The sequence below is a fragment of the Callorhinus ursinus genome, unplaced genomic scaffold (genome assembly GCF_003265705.2).
Source record: "Callorhinus ursinus isolate GAN/ISIS: 27379988/994484 unplaced genomic scaffold, GSC_fseal_2.0 scaffold13, whole genome shotgun sequence".
NCBI classification, from domain to species: domain Eukaryota; kingdom Metazoa; phylum Chordata; class Mammalia; order Carnivora; family Otariidae; genus Callorhinus; species Callorhinus ursinus.
Window position 1 is genome coordinate 2,087,904 of NW_027397075.1, and position 22,363 is coordinate 2,110,266.

Consider the following 22,363-nt stretch of genomic DNA (forward strand, 5'->3'; position numbering starts at 1 on the left):
CCCGGAGCTAGAAATCGCTAGAACTGGGTGATGGGGGGGTATGGCGTTGTACTCTACTATTTCGTACATACTTGACATCTTCTGTAAGAAGAATTAAACAAACAAAAGTACGTATTTTCATGGTTCCCTTCCGTCTAAGGCAAACACGCCTATTTAATGTGGAGACATAAAAGCTTCCTTCTAAGATACACAGACTTCGCATGAAGAGCGGGTGCCCTGCCAGGACATAATTAGGTAAAGAGAAAACGTGGTGCTCTGTAAAAACAGTTGTGGGACCGTGGCTTAGAGCAGACGAGCTCGGGCCATGGGGATGGTTCGGCTGCTTTTTAGGTCAGGGGAGACGGGGAGAAGCACGCGGCCACCACGTGGTACCCTCCTTCCAGTGCTGTGCATCCCTCCCCGCCCTCCCCCTGCCCGCCCGCCCGCCCGCCCCCGGGCTCACCGGCAGCTATTCTCCCCCTCCACGTGCAGCGACGACTCCGCCCGACGGAGGCCCTGGCGGGCGAAGGAGTGATACAAGGTGAGCGCCACGTCGCTCAGGCTTTGGGTGCCGTCCGGCTCGTCGTACACGTTCTCCCAGTAGGAGCGGAGGCCCGGGGTGCCCGCAGGGTAGTTCCCGTACAGGTAGTAGTCCAGCTGCCCGATGATTTCCTGATTCACCACGGCTTCGAATTTTCGGGCAAAGAAGGTGGGCCTGGCAGTCTGCTGTGCTCCGGGGCGGGCGAGGGGGGCGGTTGGGTTGGAGAGAATAAAAAGAGCAGTGTCAGCAAGCGGGGTGGGGGTTTTAGGAGCAGGGCTCTGCGGCCAGCCTGTCTGGATCCCGATCCCAGCTCTGACACTTACTAGTCTCTATCCTCAATTTCCTCATCTGTAACATGGAGATAAGGAGAAGCGTGTCAGGAATGAATGAGTTAATGTTTGCAGAACATTTAAAGCAATGATGGGCACACAGTCAGCATCATTTAAATGTCCGTTACATAAATGACATCCTGGATGTTTTACAGCGGAGATGGATCTCAGAAATCATTTAAGCTGGAGGTCTGGGGCAAAAACAGCCTGCAGATATATTTTAGTTGTCCAGCAGAGTGTTTTAAAATTGCATTAGCTGGCAAACAGTTAAAAGGTACCAGAGTTCACAGAAACAACTTTTGGCTTCCCTTTAAGCAGAAATAGACCTGGCAACCCCAGGCCCATGTTCCCAGAAGGGAACGACCAGCTAACGCTGAAGGGCAGCTCTCCCTGTAGATGTGCACGGACGCTTCCGCTCACCTCAGTCCCCACCACTCCCTGTTGCCTCCTGGGCCTTGCCGGTGATTTACAGACTCACAAGGAACAGCCCAGAGGTACTGGTCAGAGTCTCTGCGAGGGGGCCTTAGGAATCTACATTCTTAACAAGTTTTTGAGGGGATTCGTTTGGTGAGGTTTGAAGAGAATGTGACACCGGAACCGGGGCTGCACACCACTGCCAACTGAATAGCTTTAAAAAAGTCCAGATTCTGGGGGCGCCTGGGTGGCTCAGTCCGTTAAGCGTCCGACTCTTGATTTCCGCTCAGGTCATGATCTCAGGGTTGTGAGATCGAGCCCTCTGTTGGGCTCTGCACTGCACATGGAGCCTGCTTAAGAGTCTCTCTCTCCTTCTCCCTCTGGCCCCTCCCCCACTTCCCTCTCTTAAAAAAAAAAAAAAAAAATTCAGTTTCTGGAGTCCTTCCCCAGACCTACAGTGTCAACATCTCTGGGGATGAGGTTTAGGAATCTGTAACCAAAAAAGTTTCCCAGGTGATCATGAAGACCACTTATGTAAACCAAGTTTTCAAGGAAACAGAGGCCCAGAGAGGGAAAGAAAGGGACTTATCTAAAGTTACACAGCAAGATAATGGCAAAGCCAGGATTAAGATCCCGGGTTGAGGATAAAGAAATAAAACACAGGCCGCCCTGTTATCTACCTGCTCTTACCCTCATGCCTGGGTGGGGACTCACAAAGGGCCATGTAATAATTATTTCCAGCTTTGCAGCTACTCAGCTCTGCTGGTGTCCAGTGAAGCAGCCACATAGTAAACGCAGCCGTGGCCAATGAATGGGTGTGGCTGTTTTCCAAAAACCTTTACTTCCAAAAGCAGGATTTGGCCCAGGGGCTGTAGTTTGCTGACCCCGGTCTAGGGCTATGGGAACAATGAAAGCACAGCCCCTCCCTTGAGAAGCTTAGGGTCTAGTGCTATTAGGGACCTTAAACTGGGTCTGGTACTGTTTTCAGTGCAGTGGACTAATAACAGTACTAAGGACAATAAAAACCACTGAGCACACACTCTCTGCAGAGCACTGCGTTCATGTCACCACCTCGAATTCTTCCATCAACTCTGCAAAGCAGGCATGATGACCCCCATTTTACGTATAAGGAAGCTGAGCTCAGAAAGGGGAAGTGATGTATACAGACTCACACATCCGCTGGATTCGAACCCAGATCTGAGGACTCAAGCCCAATCTCTTTCTACTGCATCATCCTAGGATTGAGCTGCTAACTGAGCAAACAAACATCCTTGGTATTATTCTGAACATCCCCTTGCTTCCCTGCTTTAGGAACTCTGTGGTGGTCTGTGGATAATGTTTAATAATATTCTGGCCCTCTGTGTGGTGGAGGGTCAGTTCAGTTCCCTTACAGTAGCACTGAAAAGAGACCACTTGGGTTCAAATCCTTACTCTGCTACTTTCCAGCTATATAGGTCTTTGGGGGAAATCACCCAGGGCCTCAGCTTCTTCATCCTTGAAATGGGTATAATCCTAGCAATACTTGGCATAGAGTCTGGCACACAGGGTCATCTGCTATTATGATCTATTGTCACTACCCCCTAAAGCCTGTGACAAGAAGCTTCTAGATCTTCATGTTCTGGGGGCAAGAGAGTGGACTCAGGGGCCGGGCAGCCTCCGGTCTCTGCTTGTGATTCTCCATTCCCAGCTGGATCTTCTAAAAGGGCACGTTTCTAGATTTACCACTCTTCTTCGAACAAGAACTCTGAGTTCCTTACAGGCAGCAGTTTCTTGAGTCTAGATGTTGGGGGATATTCTGGATCTTTGTTTACTGTGAAAGAAACAGCTGTGAGCAAGTGCGAGGTCTCCGTGTTGGCCTGTCTTTACCAGAGACCACTATGTCCCGGGAGACTGGGGGGCTGGAACGCTGAAGCCTGCTCCACCCAAGAGCAGCAGGGCTGCTTGCTCTCAACGATGACGGTCCTTTGCCTCGAGGGCAACAATTGGTCCTCTACAAAAGTGGGGATCTTTTTTTTTTTCCCTTTTGAATAGGTCAAATGCTAAACCCCCCCCCCCTGCCATCCTCTTTCTGCTCAGTGGATCCTTTCTGCGTGGACAAAGGCGTTAAATGTCACCCAAGTTCATACCTAAATTAACATGGGTTTGAGGAGGTCCCTAGGTAGCTCTTAATTTGCCACCAAAAACAGGCCTAAAGAAATACTTATTGCAGCAACAGCTGACCTGGGTGCAGGATGTCAGGTGGGCACCTGGAAGGACCCCGAATAACGAGATGACACCTGCTGTGTGCTCTGCACCCACGTAGGCACAAAACCAGGGTGGTCTAGTGGAAAAAGCCCAGGTCTGTAACTGGAAGCACCTGGGAGGGACCCCCAGGCCTACCACTCCACTGTGTGTGTGTGTCCACGGACAAGAAAGTTTGCCCCTCTGTGCCTCAGTTTCCCCACCTGCACAACAGGGATGATGCCTACCCCAGGGAAGCCAACATGCACAGAGGGCCTGGCACAGAGCTAGGGACAGAACGGATCCCTACCCCTGAGCTTCTCAAACATAAGGAGCCTCCCAGTCACCCGGAGAATCTTATTTATATGCGGATTCTGACCTGGCACGTGTGGGGCAGCGGCAGAGATTCTGTACTTCTTACAAGCTCCCTGGCAAGGCTGATGGGGATGGTCTGGGGACCATATGCCAAGGAGAGGAGCCAGGCTCAGAGACCGGAAGCTCCACTTGCGCCCTCCCCTGGGCGGTTTTGTTACGTGCCCCAGTGAGTCGGCGGGGGCACCTTAGCCTGGGTTACCGACCGGCACTGTGGCTCCCGCCCGCCCTCTGGGCTCGTGCTTGGGGAAGAAGCATACTGTCTCCAGGTGGTGGCTCTCGTGACCTCAGAGCCATGGGCTTAGCCATTCTGGGGCATTCTGTCTGTGCTCTCGGGAGCAGGGGCGAGGGCACGGTGGAGGGGGAGAGGAGAAAGAGCCTCAGGGTGCTGGCCTAGAGGGAGCAGGAGGGGCACTCACACGGGATGGAAAGAGGCTGCCATCCTGAACAGGTCCGGGGGCCAAGGCATTCTTGGGGCTCACAGAAGCAGGTGGAGCACTGACCACCCCTTGCCCGCTGCTCTCCCCAGAACCGTAAATGGCCAGGCCGTGCAGAGATACTGTGACAGCACCAACGCGTCTACCCCCTCTTCCTCCTTTAGGTCCTCAGAGCACGGTGTTTTCCAAACCTGGCTGCCCATCAGAATTTTCCAGAGTCTAACAGGTTAAAATAAAAATTCGCGGACCTCACCAGACACCAGCAGTTCTTAACTGGGGGTGAGTTTGCCCCCAGAGGACATCTGGCGATGTCTACAGCCATTTCTGGTCATCACAACCGGAGCTTGCTCCTAGATGGAGTGGCCAAAACCCAGGGGTGCTGCCGAACATGCAGCAAGGTGCGGGACGGTGCCCCCCGCAGCAGAGACCGACCCAGACGCCATGTTAAGAGGACTGAGGTGGAGAAACCCTGCCCTGGGCACATTCAACTTTGTACCCAGAAATACATTCTTAAGCCACATTTCGGGGGACTGACTGAAAGAGAAATGGACGTGGAAACATACACTGGCCTGTGTGACCTCAAGTTTTTTGACTTTTCTGTGCCTCAGTTTCTCCGTCTCTAAAACAGAATAACAATAACTCTCTCTCTAGATACCCATCTAAGGTTCATGAGTCAATACAGGCAAAATGGTCAGAACTGCTCTGGCGCGGGGGAAGTGGCCGATGAATGGTGGCCTCTGCTCATGCTGTCACCGTTACTACCGCCAGCCGGGGCTGGTCGCCGCAGGACAAGACGCCACATGGGCCCGGCTGGCGGGCTCACCTGGAAGCGGTGGAAATCCTGTGGCTTGAAGTCATTGGGCGAGCAGCCGCACCAGTCCACGATGTGCTTGTACTGGCACTTGCAGCCCAGCTTCCGGTTCCAGTTGGTGATGCGCAGGTTGTTGTCCACCATGGTGTCGCAGTGGGGGCTGTTCTCCAGGACCGTGTGGAAGAAGGACTGCAGGGGAGAGAGGGAAGGGACTGGCCTGAATCCTCCTCCAGCTTCCCTCCCCAGCACCACATGACTGTGCAGGGACTCCCTAGGGAGGCTCCTCGGTCGTCTCTGCCAAGGGGGGGGGGGGGGTCAGCCGCCAGTCTGGTGTGACTCAGGGCACACGGGATGTTTTGTCCAGAGGGGCTGAATTCCGCTTGCAAGGCTAACGCTCTGGGTGTTTCTCTAAATTGTCTTTCCCGACGATCTACAATCTGATTTCGAGGTGTTGCCTATCATTCAGGACATCTTCTGTCTGCCTGGCAGAGAGGAAAAGTCCCTCCAGTCATGTCCACACATGGGAACCAAAGGAAACACGGTGACAGTTATCCAGGAAACCTTGAGCGAAAAAGGCTCATGCTTTGCAAACGGCCAGGTCTGCAACCAAAGGGATTCTAGTCTGAGATATCTCGAGAACAAAGACTGATGCTCTGGAATTTCACCCCTGGGTAAGGGAAGCCAGGTTCGAGGGTGTATCAGTCCCAGGGCTGGAAGGCGTCCCAGGTACCCCTCCTGCTTTAGCCACCGACGGGAGCTGGAGTGCAGCACAGGGAAGGGCGGGCCACGGCTGCTTGCTGTCCGTGGTGCTGAACCAGGCTCTGTTGGTCTCTGCTAATCCTAAGACTCTTGGCCTCTCTCTCCTAAGAATCTGAGAAAGAAGCAATGCTGAGAGTAGAGAGAGAGAGAGAGAGACCAGAGAGGAGAGAAATGGTTATAGCCTCTGAAAGACCGTGAGAGAGAAAGAGGGAGGGAGAGAGAGAGAGAGAGGCAGACTTCTATTTGGATGCTGTTTTATAACAACCCCAGATACAAGGCAGTAACTTCTCCCCTGCCCTCTGCTCCCTAGGGGAAGCTGTTGGGGGATAGGAGTCTGCCTGTAATAAATTTATGGCTCAGTCTTTAGATTTATTCTAAAGTGGTTTTCTGGTGGTGGTATGGGAGAAGAAAGGGCAAGGCAGGGACGCTGGAGTGTAAAGTGCTTGTGTGTGCTGGGACAGGGTTGTGACAGACAAAGCCAGCATCAGGATGGGCATCTTGATTAAAACCACCAGAGCTGCACACAGTCTCTTCTCAATGGGTGGATGGGCAAAACAAGGTTCCACCCCCCACCCCCAGCTTTCCTTCCTGTGCTGCTCAATGACATATACCCGTGAACCTGGATTTTAAGCTTGAATTGTCTACAAGCCCACAGAGGCACATATTCTCCATCAAGCGGTGGGGAAAAGTTCCCAATTACCAATTGCCCTGTGTCCTTTCATAACGATACAGAAATTCCCCGCAAGATAATGGATGAGGAGGTTATCGGCACTGAGAGAAAAGGTGATTTGCAGTGAAATAGGATTAAAAACGGATTACTGAATGTGTGTGCAGAATAGTAAAACCGGGCCCAGTGATAACAAGCCCATCATCCCTCTGGAGTGACGTGAGGGGTCGGCCCTACCAGCCTGGCGCTGCCCCAGATGTTGGTGAGGGATGTGGGAACCATCAAATGAGGTATGTTGTCTCGTCTGGCCTAGAAACACAGCCTGAGCCTGGGGCACCGCCAGGAAGAAATGGTAGGAGACCACTCACGGGAGGTGTCAGGGGCTCAAGAGAAGTGGAACCAGCTCTGGAGTTTTCTGAAGTCAGAAACTGGGATGGAAGTCAACGGGAGGTCGGTGCAGGTCTGAGAAGGCTGCTGGCCTGTCAGTGGCAACATCGCAGAACTGGGTCCCCACCCACCTCCAGATGGAGCGGGGGACAGTTCCAGAACGCTCTGCAACCTTACGCAACCAGGCTTCTGCAATGGAGTGCACGTTTCTGTCTCCTTCCAAATTCAGAGGTTGAAATCCCAGCCCCACAATGTGACGGTGTTAGGAAGTGAGGGCCTTTGGGAGGTGATTAGACTAGGAGGGTGGAAACCTCATGAATGGGGTTCATGCCCTGACAAAAGGGGCCCCAGAGAGCTCCCTCATCCCTTGTGGCATATGAACGGTCAGTATGCAGTCTGCAGCCCGGAACTGGGCCCTCTCTGGAACTCGACCATCCTGGCACCCGGACCTGAGACTTGCAGCCTTCAGAATGGTGGGAAGTAAATTTTTGTTGTGTATAAGCCGCCTACTCTGTTGTACCTCGTTGCAGCAGTCTGAACTAAGATACCTTTCCTGCACTGAAGTCTGAAAACTGGTGACAGGCTCCCTGGAGCTTTTCAAATGCTTCTAAAAGTCATCAGGAAATGCTGAGTCCCAAAGGCTGTCAGTACGGGGGATAGCGCAGGTCCAGCAGAAGCCCTGGCTCTCTGTCTCTGGAATCATTGGAATTTCCATTTGTGAATGATGAGGCCAACACTACTGTCTGTCAGGGAATGATAGACAAATATTAAAAAATTAGAAAAGGTATTCTTCATGTTGAAAAAGTGGGTATTACAGGATTGGTGACCATGGAGGATCTGTCAAAAGTTGATGTGGGTGTGTCCTGAAAAAGCCAACATACACAGTTGCACAGGCTGCACACTGCACAACCCTAATGGGGCAACATCAACATGGTAGGTATGAGAGATTTCTATTTTTTTGTTTTTAACAAACATTTTCTGGAAAGTGGCAGTGAAGTGTCTTGTTCTAACAAGATCAGTATATCAGGATGATTTTTATGACCAATGGGAGCCAAGTGTCTTGAGGAAGGACTTTTTCTACTTTGCACAAAGATGCCGTGTGGACTGCTGCTGGCAGTCGTGTGTCTGTCTGCCATTACACCCTCCATGCAGACCAGAGCAGGGCCGGGGGCCTGCTATGACAGCAAGGACCCGGTGGCCGATGCAGTTCTCCACCTTCATCTGGATGTTTGCAGGACTACGTATTGGATCCAGCATCGCTTTGCCAAACCTTCAGCAAAAATTCAGCTTCTGTGTTGCTCCAAAGGCTAGAGCCAGCTCCTAACCTGCTCAGGGACTTTTTTCCTACACACTCACCTCAGCAGGAAGCAGGGTGTAGGAGTAAAACTGCTTCATCTTGGTCACTAGATCATCTGTGGAGAACGTCACATACTCCACAAACTTCCGGTTCAGCAGGAACCAATCCGAGCCTCCATCCACCGCAATGCCCTCCGGGATTCGCCGGTCCCCCAGGCGCCACATGTGGGCGTCACACTCCAGGAAGAGCCGGTCCAGACCCTGCTTTCGGATGAACCTGGGAAAGACAAAGTCACGCTTCAGCCCAAAGGGGGACGGAATCCAAATGAAATAGCACAATCATGGCAATAAAAGCATGTACTGGGCACTTACTGTATGCCAGGGATCGAGCCGGGGAGGGGCTGTGTGTGTAGTTTGTCACTTGATCTTCAGAAGTGAGGCAGGTCACTATATCCCTATGAAACAGGCATTGCCATTATGCCCATTTTACAGCTGAGGACCCTGAAGCTTAGAGTGTTTAGGGGGATTTGCCCGGCACTAGAACAGTGCAATGATCATCTTCTTCCTTTGCAGAACTTTTGGAAATCACCTTTTCATGCCGTGAATGCCTTGGCAGTTGGGTGAATACAGCCTCTGGATGCTCGTCTCAGAATCATGCTCTTAAAGGCACACCTCAAAATATGTAGGATTACAAAGTATTTTTTAACAACCCCAAATTTACAATCTGATAATCTGTGTGCTTTTGGATTCACGCATTAAATACAGGATCACAAAAGATTTTTTAAAAACACCGAATTCATGATAATCATGTGTTTTTTTTTTTTTTTTTTTTTAACCACGAGATAACATGATCTTGCGGCAGGTCTAATAACTACTGTAATTGTGCAGAAGAGGTGAACGTAAATGATACTTAGAGGTATATGCACAACCAGAATGTGATATGAAAATCTGTGATTCCTAACAGTTACTGCTAAAACTGTTGTGGTGTGTTACCTCTATTTAGCTGGATTTTAATGAGAGTTTAGTGGGAACAAAGATAATTTTCTGCCCAGCCCAAATTATGGAACCCTTGAATTGTCTCCATGAACCCCAGATTAGTAACTCCTGCGTTAGTGTGTGTGTGTGTGTGTGTGTGTGTGTGTTTGGGATTTGCAAGGCAGGCTGAGCAGAATTGGCAGCTCCTAATTTGTAGATGCAGAAATCAAAGATCAAAGGGCTGCTAAAACAGACGTGCTGGGAGGGTGGGTAGAAGTAGAACCAAGCCTTCTGGCCCGAACCGTCAGTTCCTTTGCAGGATGAACTTCACACACACTGTGTGCCAGGCAGTGTGCTGGCCTGGTGTGGGGCAGGAAGGAGCAGAAGGAAGGATGCTCCTGCCCCTCAGGAGCTAGTTCTCTCTCTGGGAGCCTGCAGTCTAGCCATCTCCTGATCCAGGGATCTTGCTGCTTCTCCAGCTCATACAACACAAGATCAACCATTTTAAAGTGCACAATTCAATGGTATTTGTACGTTCATGATGCTGCGCAGTTGCCGCCTATGTAGTTCCAGAATATTTAAGCACCCTCCCCCAAAGGAGACCCTGTACCCGGGAGCAGTCACTCGCTCCGTCCCTCTGCCCCTGGCCTCTGGCAACCGCCAATGTGCTTTCTGCACCTGTGGATTTTACTTATTCTGGACATTTCATAGATTCAATCAGACAATATGTGGCCTGTTTGTATTTGGCTTCCTCCACCCAGCATGTTTTCAAGGCTTCATCCCGTGTTCTTGACTACCCAGCATCCACTCAGTTTTCTGGGACCACACCTTGATTGTTCCTTGGACAGTCACCTATCTTCAGTCTCAGCTGACTTGGATTCGTGCCCTACACCCAGCACCAGGGGTGGTAACATGACCAGGCTGGTCATGAGAGTGTTCCATCTGCCCGGCTGGATAACTGGTTCAGGGATGGGTGAGTAACTCAAGGTAAGTCTGAGATCGGGCCCTGGATTTTTGCTGCATCTACCAGGAAGGAGGCTCTTCTATGGCGTTTCTGCGGAGAGAATGTCAGCCTAGAGCTGCTAGCGGCCATCCTGTTCCCCTGAGTATAGAAGCTGTTTGATAGTGGAGGTAACACAGAAGGGAGAGGGACAGAGAGGGGGAAATGGAGAGAGAGCAAAAGAGTGAGGGAGACAGGGAGGGAAAGGAGCAGAAGGAAGGGGGGGGTTAGGTCTCAGCGACTTAGCTTGAGATCCTGGAGCCCACCCCGCGTGACTCACCACCAGGCTCATCAGTAATGTGCTTAAGGCATTTGGAGATGAGATTCTATCACTTGCAGTTGAGAAAATCCTAATACATTCCTCAACAATTTAAACTTTTATCCCTACCAGGATGGAGGTGAATGTTCTCAGGCCCCGGACAGAGCAGGTAACCACGGCTGTGGCATGTAAATACCCCTCTTCCACTAAGCCAGTCCACCTCCCTCGTCCTGCGTCTACAGGTCTTTGTACCTCCATTACAGATGTCATCACTGGCTTCAGATTCGAGTTACCGGTCTCCCCCCAGGTAGACGTGGCTCTCATTAGAACTAACCTCGGATTCCTCCTTTCCGCTTTCCTCCCAGTTCCTAGGACAGCGCAAGGCAGTGATTCAGGAAGGGTCTATTTTTTTTTTTCTTTTTCAAAGACCTTATTTATTTGAGAGAGAGAGCAAGCGGGGGAAGGAGCAAAGGGAGAGAGAGGGAGAGAGAGAATCCCAAGCAGACTCCATGCTGAGCGTGGAGACCGACGTGGGGCCTGATCTCATGACCTTGAGATCATGGCCTGAGGAGAAATTAAGAGTTGGACACTTAACCAACTGAGCCACCCAGGCGCCCCTCAGGAAAGGCCTATTGTGATGGCCACACTGCAGGGTACAAAAGCTGGAGTCAGCTTCACTGTGCTGGACATGCTGAATTGTACAGAGACTCCCTCTCGCTGGGCCTCCCCCAATCCACTAACATCCACTGGAGGGAAGCGCGTGAAACCTCGCTAATAAATCCATAACCCCAGTACTTTTTTCTGCATTTAAGTGGGGGACCTGCCCCTATACACTGGTCACCCTTTGAGCATGATGATGTAATACACTGAGTTCTTAACAGAAATGATGAGGGTCATCAAAACAATGACGACGGTGAACAGGCTGAGTTCTGCTGAAAAGCGCTTTTCATCTACACTGTGGTTCGGCTCCACCAGTAACCAGCTGAGTTGACTTTGGGAAGTGATGTCCTTGAGTACTGGCTTCCCCCTTGGTAAAATGATAAAGTTGGGCTAGGTCTGGATCGCAACCTCAGATGCCTACAGGGGTCAGACCGATAATGGAAGTGTGGGAAGCAGGCTGGGTATAAGACAATAGGGTAGGTGGAGTTAGCAAAGAAGGAGAGAAAGCATTTTTTTGAAAAACACTCAAACTCCTTAAAAAAAAAAAAAAAAGGTATTTCTGGCTACATAAAACAGATCCCTGCCTGACCCCAGCTCATGGGCCACCAGCCATGATAACCATGGGTTAAGGTAACTGTCTGGCGTTTTCCAGTTGTGACACTCTCTAAGTCACTCTGTTCTACCCAGGAAGAGAGTGTGGGGCAGGAATTCCAGCTGCATACATGGGATCCCAGAGAAGGCTGATGACTCTTCCGAGGATACACAGAGGACACAAGCCAACCAGAAGGCCCAGATATTCCAAGACCCTAGGTCTTGTTCTTTCCCTAACACAAGGTTTCCAAGGGTAAAATCCAAGCTGTTCACAAAGCCATGTTCTCTCTGGGAGTGACTTGTTGAAGGTTTTTCAGTATACTTCCTGTACCATTCCACGGACACAAAACTGAGCTCTAAAACCCGTCCATTAAAGGAAGCCCCTGAGTTTAGGAAAAGAAAATCCTACCTCAGCTCTGGCTGGTGCTAATTATATAATAATATCCAATCACAGACACTTAACCATGCTTAAGACTTTAAATTTTAGCTAACTTACAGCAGAACTTACATGGTAACCAAGACTAACCCAGAGAAAGAAAAGAAATACAGGTGTGAGGACATGCAAAAGTTTTCTTTCCACATTTCGTGTTCCATTATGGGAGAATAGCATCCTCTTGCAATTTTAATGTGACGTCCCAGACCATAATATCCAAATACAACATTTATGCAGTAATCTCCAAAATGAAATATTCATGGGGTGGGAGATTGGTTGCTATATTTACTGCATTTGAAAAGTGATAAGCTGCAAATTCATGCTTTGGTTCATTATGAGTCAATAGAGACAAACAATCCCCCAGCTCTCAGTTCCAGGGTTGAGAGGGGGTCTGGACTAGGGAGGAGGTGGCCCGAGGCCCAGAGTCTGGGTTTCTAGCAAGGGAAAGGAGTCAGCTGCTTGGGCAGGGATATGCACTTTGTTTCCCGCCCTGGGCATTTGCCACCGCTTGCAAAGGGAATGGCTGGAAATCAAGGTAAATTGGCCAACAGCTGGGTGTGGCTGTTCACAAAGGTTGGTCAGCAGCCAAGGATGCGTGGTGCTGTCACCTGAGGGGTGGCGTGCAGACTGGGCCCGATATACAGAGGGTGACCAATGACACTCCCCTCTCTCTAGTTTCATCTCCAGATGACTTGCTTATGTGGGGGCAATAGGGGCAACAGGTGGAATGAGAGAAGAGATGCGGAGAGCATCTGGGTACCAAGGCTGTCTCTGCTTTCACAGACGGTGAGCTGTGTGGGGTTGCCTGGGCTCTCTGAATGCCAGTTTGCTCATCTGTAGGTTCAGCTCCATCACAGCTGTGCTGACAACCCCCTGAATCAGCTGTGAAGGCGTGACAGGTGAGGTTTATGAAGGTTCTTGCTAAGTGTTCAGGAAGCACCATTCATCCTAGCCATGGACCGACCCAGGTGTCAGTCCCTTCTTACAAAGCGGCAGTACCCTCCACAATCCCTCATGTTCCTGACCACCCTTTTGTGCTCTGCTTTTTTTCATAGCATTTAAAACTTTGCATTACCATATACAAGGTATTTATTTAGTTTACTGTCTCCTTACTGGATGTAAGTCCAAGAGGGAAGAGGGTTTTTGTTTTTTTTGGCTTATTTTTGTTCATGGCTGTATCCTTAGTACCTATAATAGTACCTCGCATACAGCTGGTCTCAATAAATATTTCCTAAGCCAATGAATAAAGGGAAGCGTAACAGCTAACAGCCATGCTGGTTGTTCAATCAGGAAGTAGCAGCCCTTAGTTAACCAGGTATCTGATTCTTCTAATATACACTTGACAGACGAAGGAACTGAATCACAAGAAGGTCAAACGCATTCTCTAGTCACACAGCTAGTGGTCCTGGACTCGAAACCAGGTCTGGATGAATCCAGTGCAAGCTCTTAACTACTCTGTGTTCTTCTTCTGTCCCAATTTGTCAGGCTCCTTGCAAAAGGATCCAAACAGAGGATCTGAGAACTTCTACCTCAAAAAGACACTGTGCAGAAATCTGAAATCCGAGAGAAAAGGACTCACTGTTGGTCTTGGAAGAGCCTGACCTCACAAGAACCTCTGTCTTCAGGACAGACTACTTAAGGGCAAACATGGAATCACCTGCCTTCGGGTTTACCTCCTAGGCTTTCAGGGATGGGCGGTTTGCCTTCCAGAGACTTTCTCTATTGGCACAACATGGAACAAAGTCATAACTAAATATGATTCTACTGAAATGTCACAGGGACCAAGCTCTACTCAGTTGAGCATCAAAGAAAATTGGAGGGAAGGGGACAGGGGTCCTGATTCTCATCCGTGTGTGGAAAGGTCAGTTAAGAAAGCTGCTGTAGCCTTTGAAACTGGTCTTAGAAGAGGCAGACAATGAAGTCTCTCAATTCAGTTAATTCCCTGGCTACCGTCTTGGCATATTCATTGAGTGTAGAATTATTCCAGAACTGTCTTGTCCTGTAATGAGTTCAAAAAGGAAGAACTCTGCCCCTCAGATTTTACAGCGTGTTTGAGTAAGAAGGAATCTTAGCAATCAGCTAATATAATTAACTCTATAGATTGGGGAAAAAAAAACAAAACAACGCACTGAGAGGATGTATGATTCAAAGTCATCCAAAGTCACATAGCCTAGGAATAAAATCTCCCCTTCTTCTCCTTCCTGTCCAGTGATCTGTCACGAAATCCAGATTACTCCTTTAGCATAAGTCCGACCTAAGCATTTTAGTTAAAAAATAAAGTCATGGAACAAAGCATGAAAACCCACAGCACTCCATAAATGTTCACCAAGATGCTTAATATTTTTCCTTCACCAAGCTACAAACTTAAGATTTCCATCTCTCCTGTTTTCTCTCCTGCAGTTTGGTAGACAGGCATGAGCAGGACATCTCCAGAGCTAAGAAGACACCCCTAGATCCTGACAAGACACGATGCTTCAGCACCAAGGACAGAAGCCCAAAGCCTCCTGATGAATTTCATCTCCCGAGATTTTGAAGATTTATTTATTTTTATTTGGGGCGGGGCAGAGGGAGAGAATCTCAAGCAGACACCCCACTGAGCATGGAGCGTGATGCGGGGCTTGATCCCATGACCCTGAGATTGTGATCTGAGCCGGAACCAAGAATTGGATGCCCAAATGACTGAGCCACGCAAGCACCCCATCCTGAGATTATTTTAGTAAACAATGCCCGTGGTTGTGGTGGCAGAAGTGACAAGTGTCAGGCCCATCTTTCCAATTCCGTCCAAGCAGCATTAATATATCATCTTCCCATGCTACGAGTCAGCAAGGATCCAGCTCACTGGCACCTAGTTGGCAGCTCCACAGGGGCGCTGTTGGCCATTTTCTCTCAGGCCCAGGGTGGGTTGTTGCCCCTTCCTGACCTCGGTTGGAGTCAACTGTCTTGCCTCTACTCTGCAGTATCTGGAAGAACAAGGGGGCCCGGGGCATTCACTCACTCGGCAACTCTAGGTAGCATCTTGGATACTCTCCGTCTGCGTGCTGAGAATATGGCGGTGACTAAGATGGACATCATCCCTGCCCTTCTTCTCTCTTCCAGGGAGATAAAATACAGAAATAATAACACCCACCATTTACTGAGCACTTGCCACTTTCTAGACTCTGTTCCTCACGCTTAAGACATATTCTCTCATTTAGTCTTCACCACAACCCTATGAGGGTTCATTTTACAAACGAAGGAACAGCGACACTAAGTAATTTCCCCAAGGCCATACAGCTGGTTAGGGGCAAGGGTGTGATTCTAACCCTAGCCGTCAAGCTCTGGATTCCACACTCTCAGCCACCCAGCTATAATCCTGCTCTAATAACTAAGTAAGTAGACACAAAGAGCCACAAAACACATTAACATATAATTAAGTGTGTGCGGTAAGTGTTCTACAGAAGAACTCAGAGGGCAAGGACAGAAGAGAAAGAGACAGGGACGTCATTAGTGAAGATTGTTGGGGAAGGCTTCACTGAGGAGGTGGCATTTAAGCTTCCTGTGAAGGGTGGGAAGAAAATCGGTCATCCAAGGAGCTGTGGGAAAGAGTTTTCTAAGGGACAGGTAGAGCGTGTGCAAGAGCCCAACGAATGGAAAGACGCCAAGGTGGCTGGAGTGAGACTACAGAGATATGGTCAGCTCTGCCGACACACTCCAGTAGGCCAACCACAGGCGAGGCTGACTCTGACTTCATTGCTGGAGGGAGCGCATCATCTACTGGGACAGGGTGGAGAGCTCCGCAATGAACATGCTGAAGGAATGAGTGTAGTACGGTGACTAGGAGTGCAGACGCGAGGGCTAGACTTCCCGCGTTCTGGTCTGCTTCCCCACTGATGAGCTGGGTGTTGTTTAACCAACCTTGCCTCAGTGGCCCCATCTGGAAAATGGGCCCTGCTAGGACCTCATTTACATCATGGGGTGGTTTTGAGACTTGAAAGAAGTCATCTCTGTAAAGCACTTAAGACAGTCCCTGGCCCCCAGGAAACCCTTCCCACGTGACTCTCACTACTGCCTTGTGTGAAGAAAGCAGACTTGGGTTTGACCTCCAAGGGTGGGGGGGGGGGGGGAAAGAAGCCTGAGAAGAGATGTAGAGTCAGAGGCCCAAATCCTGGGACCTAGACTTGACTTGGTGGCCCATGGTCTTCGTGGTGCCTGGGGCCGCAAATCAGCTTGTACTTCCAAGAATCTAAAGGTCCACTGAGGGCTAACTGGTATGCCACAATTTTTCACACATTTTTAAAAAACAATGTGTACTGCCTTTGGTTCTGTTTATAAACATAATGCACGTCTCCATCATAGAAGACTTGGAATAGAAAAAAGTAAAAATCAAACTCTACCTCTCAGAGATGACACCATCAACATACTTTGCTTCTAGTCTTTGGTCCATCTTGGATGTGTATTGTTTTGGAAAAAAGAAAAGTTCCCAAGCTGACCTCAAAACCCACGTGGAGGCCAAAAAAGGAGATGCGTCCACAGCTTTGCGTGGGTGCTGGTGCGATGCTAAACTTTATTTTGACATGGCTGCTGTAATTGGATTAAATAAAGTGAACATGCAAACAGTGATAAACTCACTGGTTGGGTTGAAGAAAAGTGAAAGGGAAATGCAATCTGCTGTCCTCATTGGAAATGAGGTATTAATTATCTCCTCACATCAATCATAGAGCTACAAGACAGCTGGGGAGAGAGCCCATCTCTTGATAAGCACGTTGGCACGAAAGGGCCTCCTGAGAGCAGATTTGCTTGGAGGAGGTTCCTGGCCAGGCTCTCAGTGGATTTGCCAACTTTTGGCTAAACAGTTGCCTGTTTATATATCAAGGGACATTTGGGTCTGAAGATTAGTTCAGTGTCAGAGAGAAGGAGCTGCTGAAGCTGCTTAGCTACCATTCTGGTGCCCAATGGGGGGGGTGCTGCTTAAAACAGGTGGGGTACGGACCTGAGAACAGGAAGAAACTGACTGATGTCACTTCTGACCTGGGGGCTAGGACCCCTCCTAGTTTCCTAGGGGTCTAGCCGCCTTACATTTCAAATGGCTAATTGTTTCTGTAAGAATTGTAGAAAGTTCCAAATGTCAATCATTTGTATCCCATTTTCATAACTTCTCCATCATCATCACGACCACTGTCCTTACCAAGTTAATATGCACAACTAACTGTTCCAAGAGTTTATCCCTGTAGTCAGCCCATTTAATTCTTTTAACGACTCTTGCGAGGCTGGTCTTATTAGCATCATTCTCATTTTCCAGATGAGGAAACAGACATACAGGTGATTGATGTAACTCAGTCAAGGTCACATGCCTAGAGTCCAAGCCTGAATTCTTACCTGCTGTGCCAGGTGCTTTATGTAACACCTACAGGAAAGCTCCCCTATGATTTTTCTCTAAGTCAGCTTTAAATAGCTTCAACTATTTTTTTTTAAACTTAGTCTTACGCTAAGCATAATAGCCATGAAATCATGAAATCAGTTATATAAATGTTTGTTGATACACTTAGGATCAATACCTAAATTTCCCTGTATAATTGTGAATGAACTACCAGAAACCATCTCGCATACCACACTGCTGGATCGTGAACACACGTTGGGATATGCTGACCCTACAAAGCAGGGAAAGGACCTAATCTCCCCTCCCCACATCATTGAAAAAACGCTTCTGCTTAAAGTTAGAATTTTGCTTTTTCATCTATATCCCTCCCAAGAACCTAAAACTGCAGGTCCTCTCAGATGCAGTCACGAATCATGGTGTGACCAAAAACAAACAAACAAACAAACAAAAAAATAACCCCCCCCCAAAAAAACCCACCCAGGTCTTTAAAGTCAGAGTGAACCAGGTTTCAATCCCAGCCCTGCTGCCCAGCGGCCGTGGAACCGTGAGCCCATGAAAACAACTCTCCATGATTCAGTCGTACTCATCTCTAAGAGGGGGCAGCACCTGCCAAGTGAGGTTGGAATGAGACAACACAGTGGACAGTGCCTGGCTTGGGGCCTTCCTCGGGTCAGTGAGGACACTTGGTCCTCCACAATCCCGACGTCCCTGTTCCGATGTTATAAAGATAAGGAAACAGAGGCGGCATTTCAACACAGGAGCCGAGCCTCCAGTGGGCAGGTGCTTAGCCCCGCGCCCCACTGCGTCCCCGGGCTCAGCATGGGGACCCTGGGGACCTTGGATCAGGTGGCAACGAGCTCAGATGGATCGAGGCAGGAAAAGTCCCAGAGGAAATCCTATTCAGGCTGATGGAAAGGATATTCCCTTTTGTCCCCTGTCAGGGGCTCCCCAACACCCAGGCTGCAGACATTTGAGAAATGTCTCGCAGGGCCCCTGGGCAGAAGCAGCCAGGAGTTCTGGGGGACGTCTGCTAGGACCTGCCCACTGAGACTCACAGTGGACTCACAGTCCACCCACAGTGGACTTCTGCTCGGCCTGCAGAGGCTCGCTGGGAAAATGGTTAACTGTGCTGCCTGGCTTTTGCTGTATCTGGTTACTTTAATTTTTGGAGGAAAGCAAGGAGAAACGGTGAACACAACACTCCCCTTCATTTAATTACAGGAACAGTCAGGACCAATTGGGCCGCTTTTAAAATATTAGTTTGCCTTTATACTGTCTCTTCGCAGCTGGAGCTGGGAATCCAAATGGGCTGCCAAGGGCTGGAGATGGGGACAGAAGGTCAACACCGCTATTAGGAACCATGTGGAATTAAAAACCGAGGCACCCCGTGGCCTATTTTGTGTCTCACTGCGTGCCCCGGCCTCCCCACATCATTTGGTCTTTCCAACTCTTCGTTTTTCTCTTTTACAAGGGTGAGTCCAGGAGCAGAGAGCGTCAGAACGGGAAGGGCCTCGGAGACCTTCTTGTTCATCCCCTCCGTTTTTCCAAGGGAGGACATGAAGCCCAGAGAAGCAGAGTGGCTGCCTTGAGGCCGCCCAGCATATGGGAGGAAGGCAGGCCCAGAGCACAGACAGGCTGCATCATGCAGGGGTCACGAGCTTGGGCTCTGGGGACACCCACCCCCCAGGTTTGAGTCCTAGCCCTGCCCTGTGTTGGCTTAAGTGGGTTACTTAACGTCTCCGATTCTGTTTCCTCATCTGTAAAACGAGGCTAGTAAGTTGCAAACAGTTGCCATCTGAAGCCAGAAAAATCAAACCAACACAAAGGAAACGAGAACTAACAGAAGGGAAGGAGGTAGTCAGAAAGTACAAATGTCCAGTTGTAAAATAAATCCGTCCCGGAGACGTGAGAACGTGACGTGACGTGCAGTCAGTAATACTGTATCGTGTATCGGAAAGCGGCTAAGAGAGTAGATCTGAGACATTCTCATCACAGGGAAAAAATGTAACTCTGTGCACTGGCGGATGGTAACGAGACTTATGGTGATTATTTTGCAATATATGCAAATAACGAACGGTTATGTCTTCCACCTGGAGCTAATCTAATGTTATGTCAATTACATCCCAATTAAAAAAGACAAAGAAAAAGATTCTTGTTATTGAACTCCTTGGCTATTTGATGTGTTTATTTTTCTTTAACCCGCTCCAGGAATAATAGTAAATAATTCAACAGCCAAAAAAAAAAAAAAAACACAAAAAACAAAAAACAAAAAAACAAACCCCAAAACCCACACACAAAAGGAAAAGACAAGAACTAACGGAGTCTGGGCTTGATGATATCATCTGAACTGCCTGATTCAGCCCTATCCGAAGTGGGACACCAATGTTCTCCTTCCACTAACTTCCTTTACTCGCTTAGCCTAGTTTCAGCTGGGTTTCTGTCATCTGCCACCAAGCGTCCTTTGTAACACACCACCCGTGCCGGGCCTGGAGCTAAGCCATGGCCGCTCTGTGCCCTGCAGAGGGGATGACAGAGGATGCGCCGTGGCTAGGCTGGCTCATGCAGCAGGTGAGGCCCCAGCTGACAGAGGGCGACGGGGGGGGGGGGGGCAGATGATGGCTCATTTTACTACGAAATGAATATTCAATTGCTGCCCTTCATTCATCTTAGTGAGAGAAAACCAGCCAAAGGCTCATTCATGGGTGGTGGAACTTGTGAGCTTTTCTGTTCAGAAAGCCTTGGGTTTTAGGGTTTTGGGAGGAGGTGTGAGCCACATCTTAGCCTGAATCTTGATCTTATCCTGTGCCCTTTGGGTACTACCTGTTGACTACCAGTGCGTATCAGCTAGACAGGATGTACCCACACATCCAGAGGCTCAACTCTGGCCCAAACACCAACTATCTATTTCTTCCACCAGCAATATTTTTGCCCTCTGCTTATCACGGCCATGGCATCACCATCCTCCTCCTCACCATCATCACATAGGGCCTTTACTATACGCTGGATGCTTTATATGCAGCATCCATTGAATCCTCTCAACCCTGTGGGTGCAGGTCTATTCATATCTCCATCATACAGGGAAGCGAACAGGCTCAGAGAGGTTAAGTCACCCATCTAATTCAACACAGCTAGGATGTGACAGAGCAGGACCCCAATCCAGGGGGTACAACCTCAAAGCCCGTGATTTTAACCTCTGTGCTATCCCCGGTCCCAAGCCCAGGGCCTAGAAATAGTGGAGAGAGAATAAATACTGACTAGGCTGGCATACTACTAGGGCGGACGTAATTCAGACCCAGGTCTATCAAGGTTTGATGGGCTCCTTTCTCAGGATGCGACTTTGCACCAAACGTGTTATTACAAGGTTACCTGGAGGGGAGGGGAAGAAGGGTCTTCATTCTCTACCTAAGGGCCTAGACACCACCATCTGGGCCAGTTTTGATAGCGAACACCTGCATGGAATCTTGTTCAGCTCAGCCTTGCTCCACCTGGGCTTTGGGGCCAGAGAACTGGGTTCAAATTCCAGCACTTACCAGTTGTGTAACCTTGGCAAAATCATTTGGACTCCCAAAGACCCCCTTGCTTCTCCTGACAGATGGGGATAGTAATTCTTATTTTGCACTGAATGGCTCTAAGAAGATCCTGCAGGAAAAGGGGTCAGCGGAGCGGGGCACTTACTAGGAACACAACGCCCAGGGGCTATAATTCTTCCATGTCTACCCCAGGCCTCTCTACCCTTTGCGGCTGGAACATGCTCATCTGGGCTGATTTACAAAGCAACCTCAAGTCAGGGCTGGGGGGTGGCGGAGCTCCTTCTAAACATTAAAAAAAAAAAAAAAATGCAGGCTGCCAGTAGGATAGGAACAATCTTTCAAGAGCTGGATGAAATCAGAGTTAGAATTTTAGAAATGACACAACGAAGGGTTCTGGGTTTACATATGGAGAGCTTGGGAGATGGAGCTCACTGCTTGCATTCTGCCCCTCCCGTGCCATGGGTAACTGGGTGAGCGGAGCTCCAGAGCCAGCCAAAACGACGCCTCCGTCAGCCCTGGCAGAGAACACCTGAAGCACAGATTGCAAACCGAAAGGCCACTGGGGGAGCTAAGCAGGGAAGGGGGACAGGTGAGGCCCGCAGTGACCTGGAGGACGCAGGCTTCATGTAGGACCCGGGGGAGAGCCTCCAATGAAAAAACTCAGGCCCAGAGTGAGTGGACGCCAGGCGGGGTCTTTTAAGAGGAGCTGAAATCTGAATGTGCCTGGGAAACATTGCTATTTTTACACGCGGCTATTCATTTTCAAATGAAGCACTTGAATTAAAGCAAAACAAAACCAAACCAACGCGAGGCCCACACAAAACACGGGAAAGCGCTCAGATTATCCCATGTGCGGGCAGGTTATGGTCTGAGTTCAGCGCTAGGAAAAAACCTCCGGCACGTCAGAGTGATCCGGGGCTGGGTTTTTGTTAGGGGTGAGGCCGGTCCTGTGATCTCCCCTACAGGGGGCGCTCGAGACTGAATCCCTTCTAGCTGATCTCTGGCCAGAGATGTAGATGTGGCTCAAAGCTGTTTGGCCTCACTCATTCTAGGTGAGTGAGGTGCAATGGATTCAGATCGTGCTTCTGGTGCCTCGAGCCCCTGCCCCGTGTCTTGGGTGAAAGAGTGAGGCACTGGCGTGGGCACGGGGTAGAAGTCAGGATATTTGAGCTCAACTCCATGCCGGCGAGAGACTCTTTCTCCCTCTGAAGTAAATTCCGTGAGAACGAGGATTTTTGTCTTGTTCACCTCTAGAAGGGTGCCTGGCACGTGTTTGGCAGGGGGCAAATATTTGCTGAGTGACGGGCTGACCAGTGATGGCCCCACGTCACTCACCCGATGAACTGA

The 22,363-nt window shown here is 49.4% G+C and overlaps 1 protein-coding gene across 1 annotated transcript in view; it reads right to left on the minus strand.

Moving 5' to 3' along the window:
• Nucleotides 1-22,363, minus strand: part of XYLT1 (xylosyltransferase 1) — a 291,435-nt gene that overhangs the window by 17,072 nt on the left and 252,000 nt on the right. Inside the window, exons 7-9 of the mRNA XM_025855530.2 lie at nucleotides 8,273-8,489; nucleotides 5,116-5,292; nucleotides 443-705 (exon numbers count right to left, since the gene is read on the minus strand). Coding sequence (XP_025711315.1) covers nucleotides 443-705; nucleotides 5,116-5,292; nucleotides 8,273-8,489 — 657 coding nt within the window. The remainder of the gene's footprint in view (nucleotides 1-442; nucleotides 706-5,115; nucleotides 5,293-8,272; nucleotides 8,490-22,363) is intronic.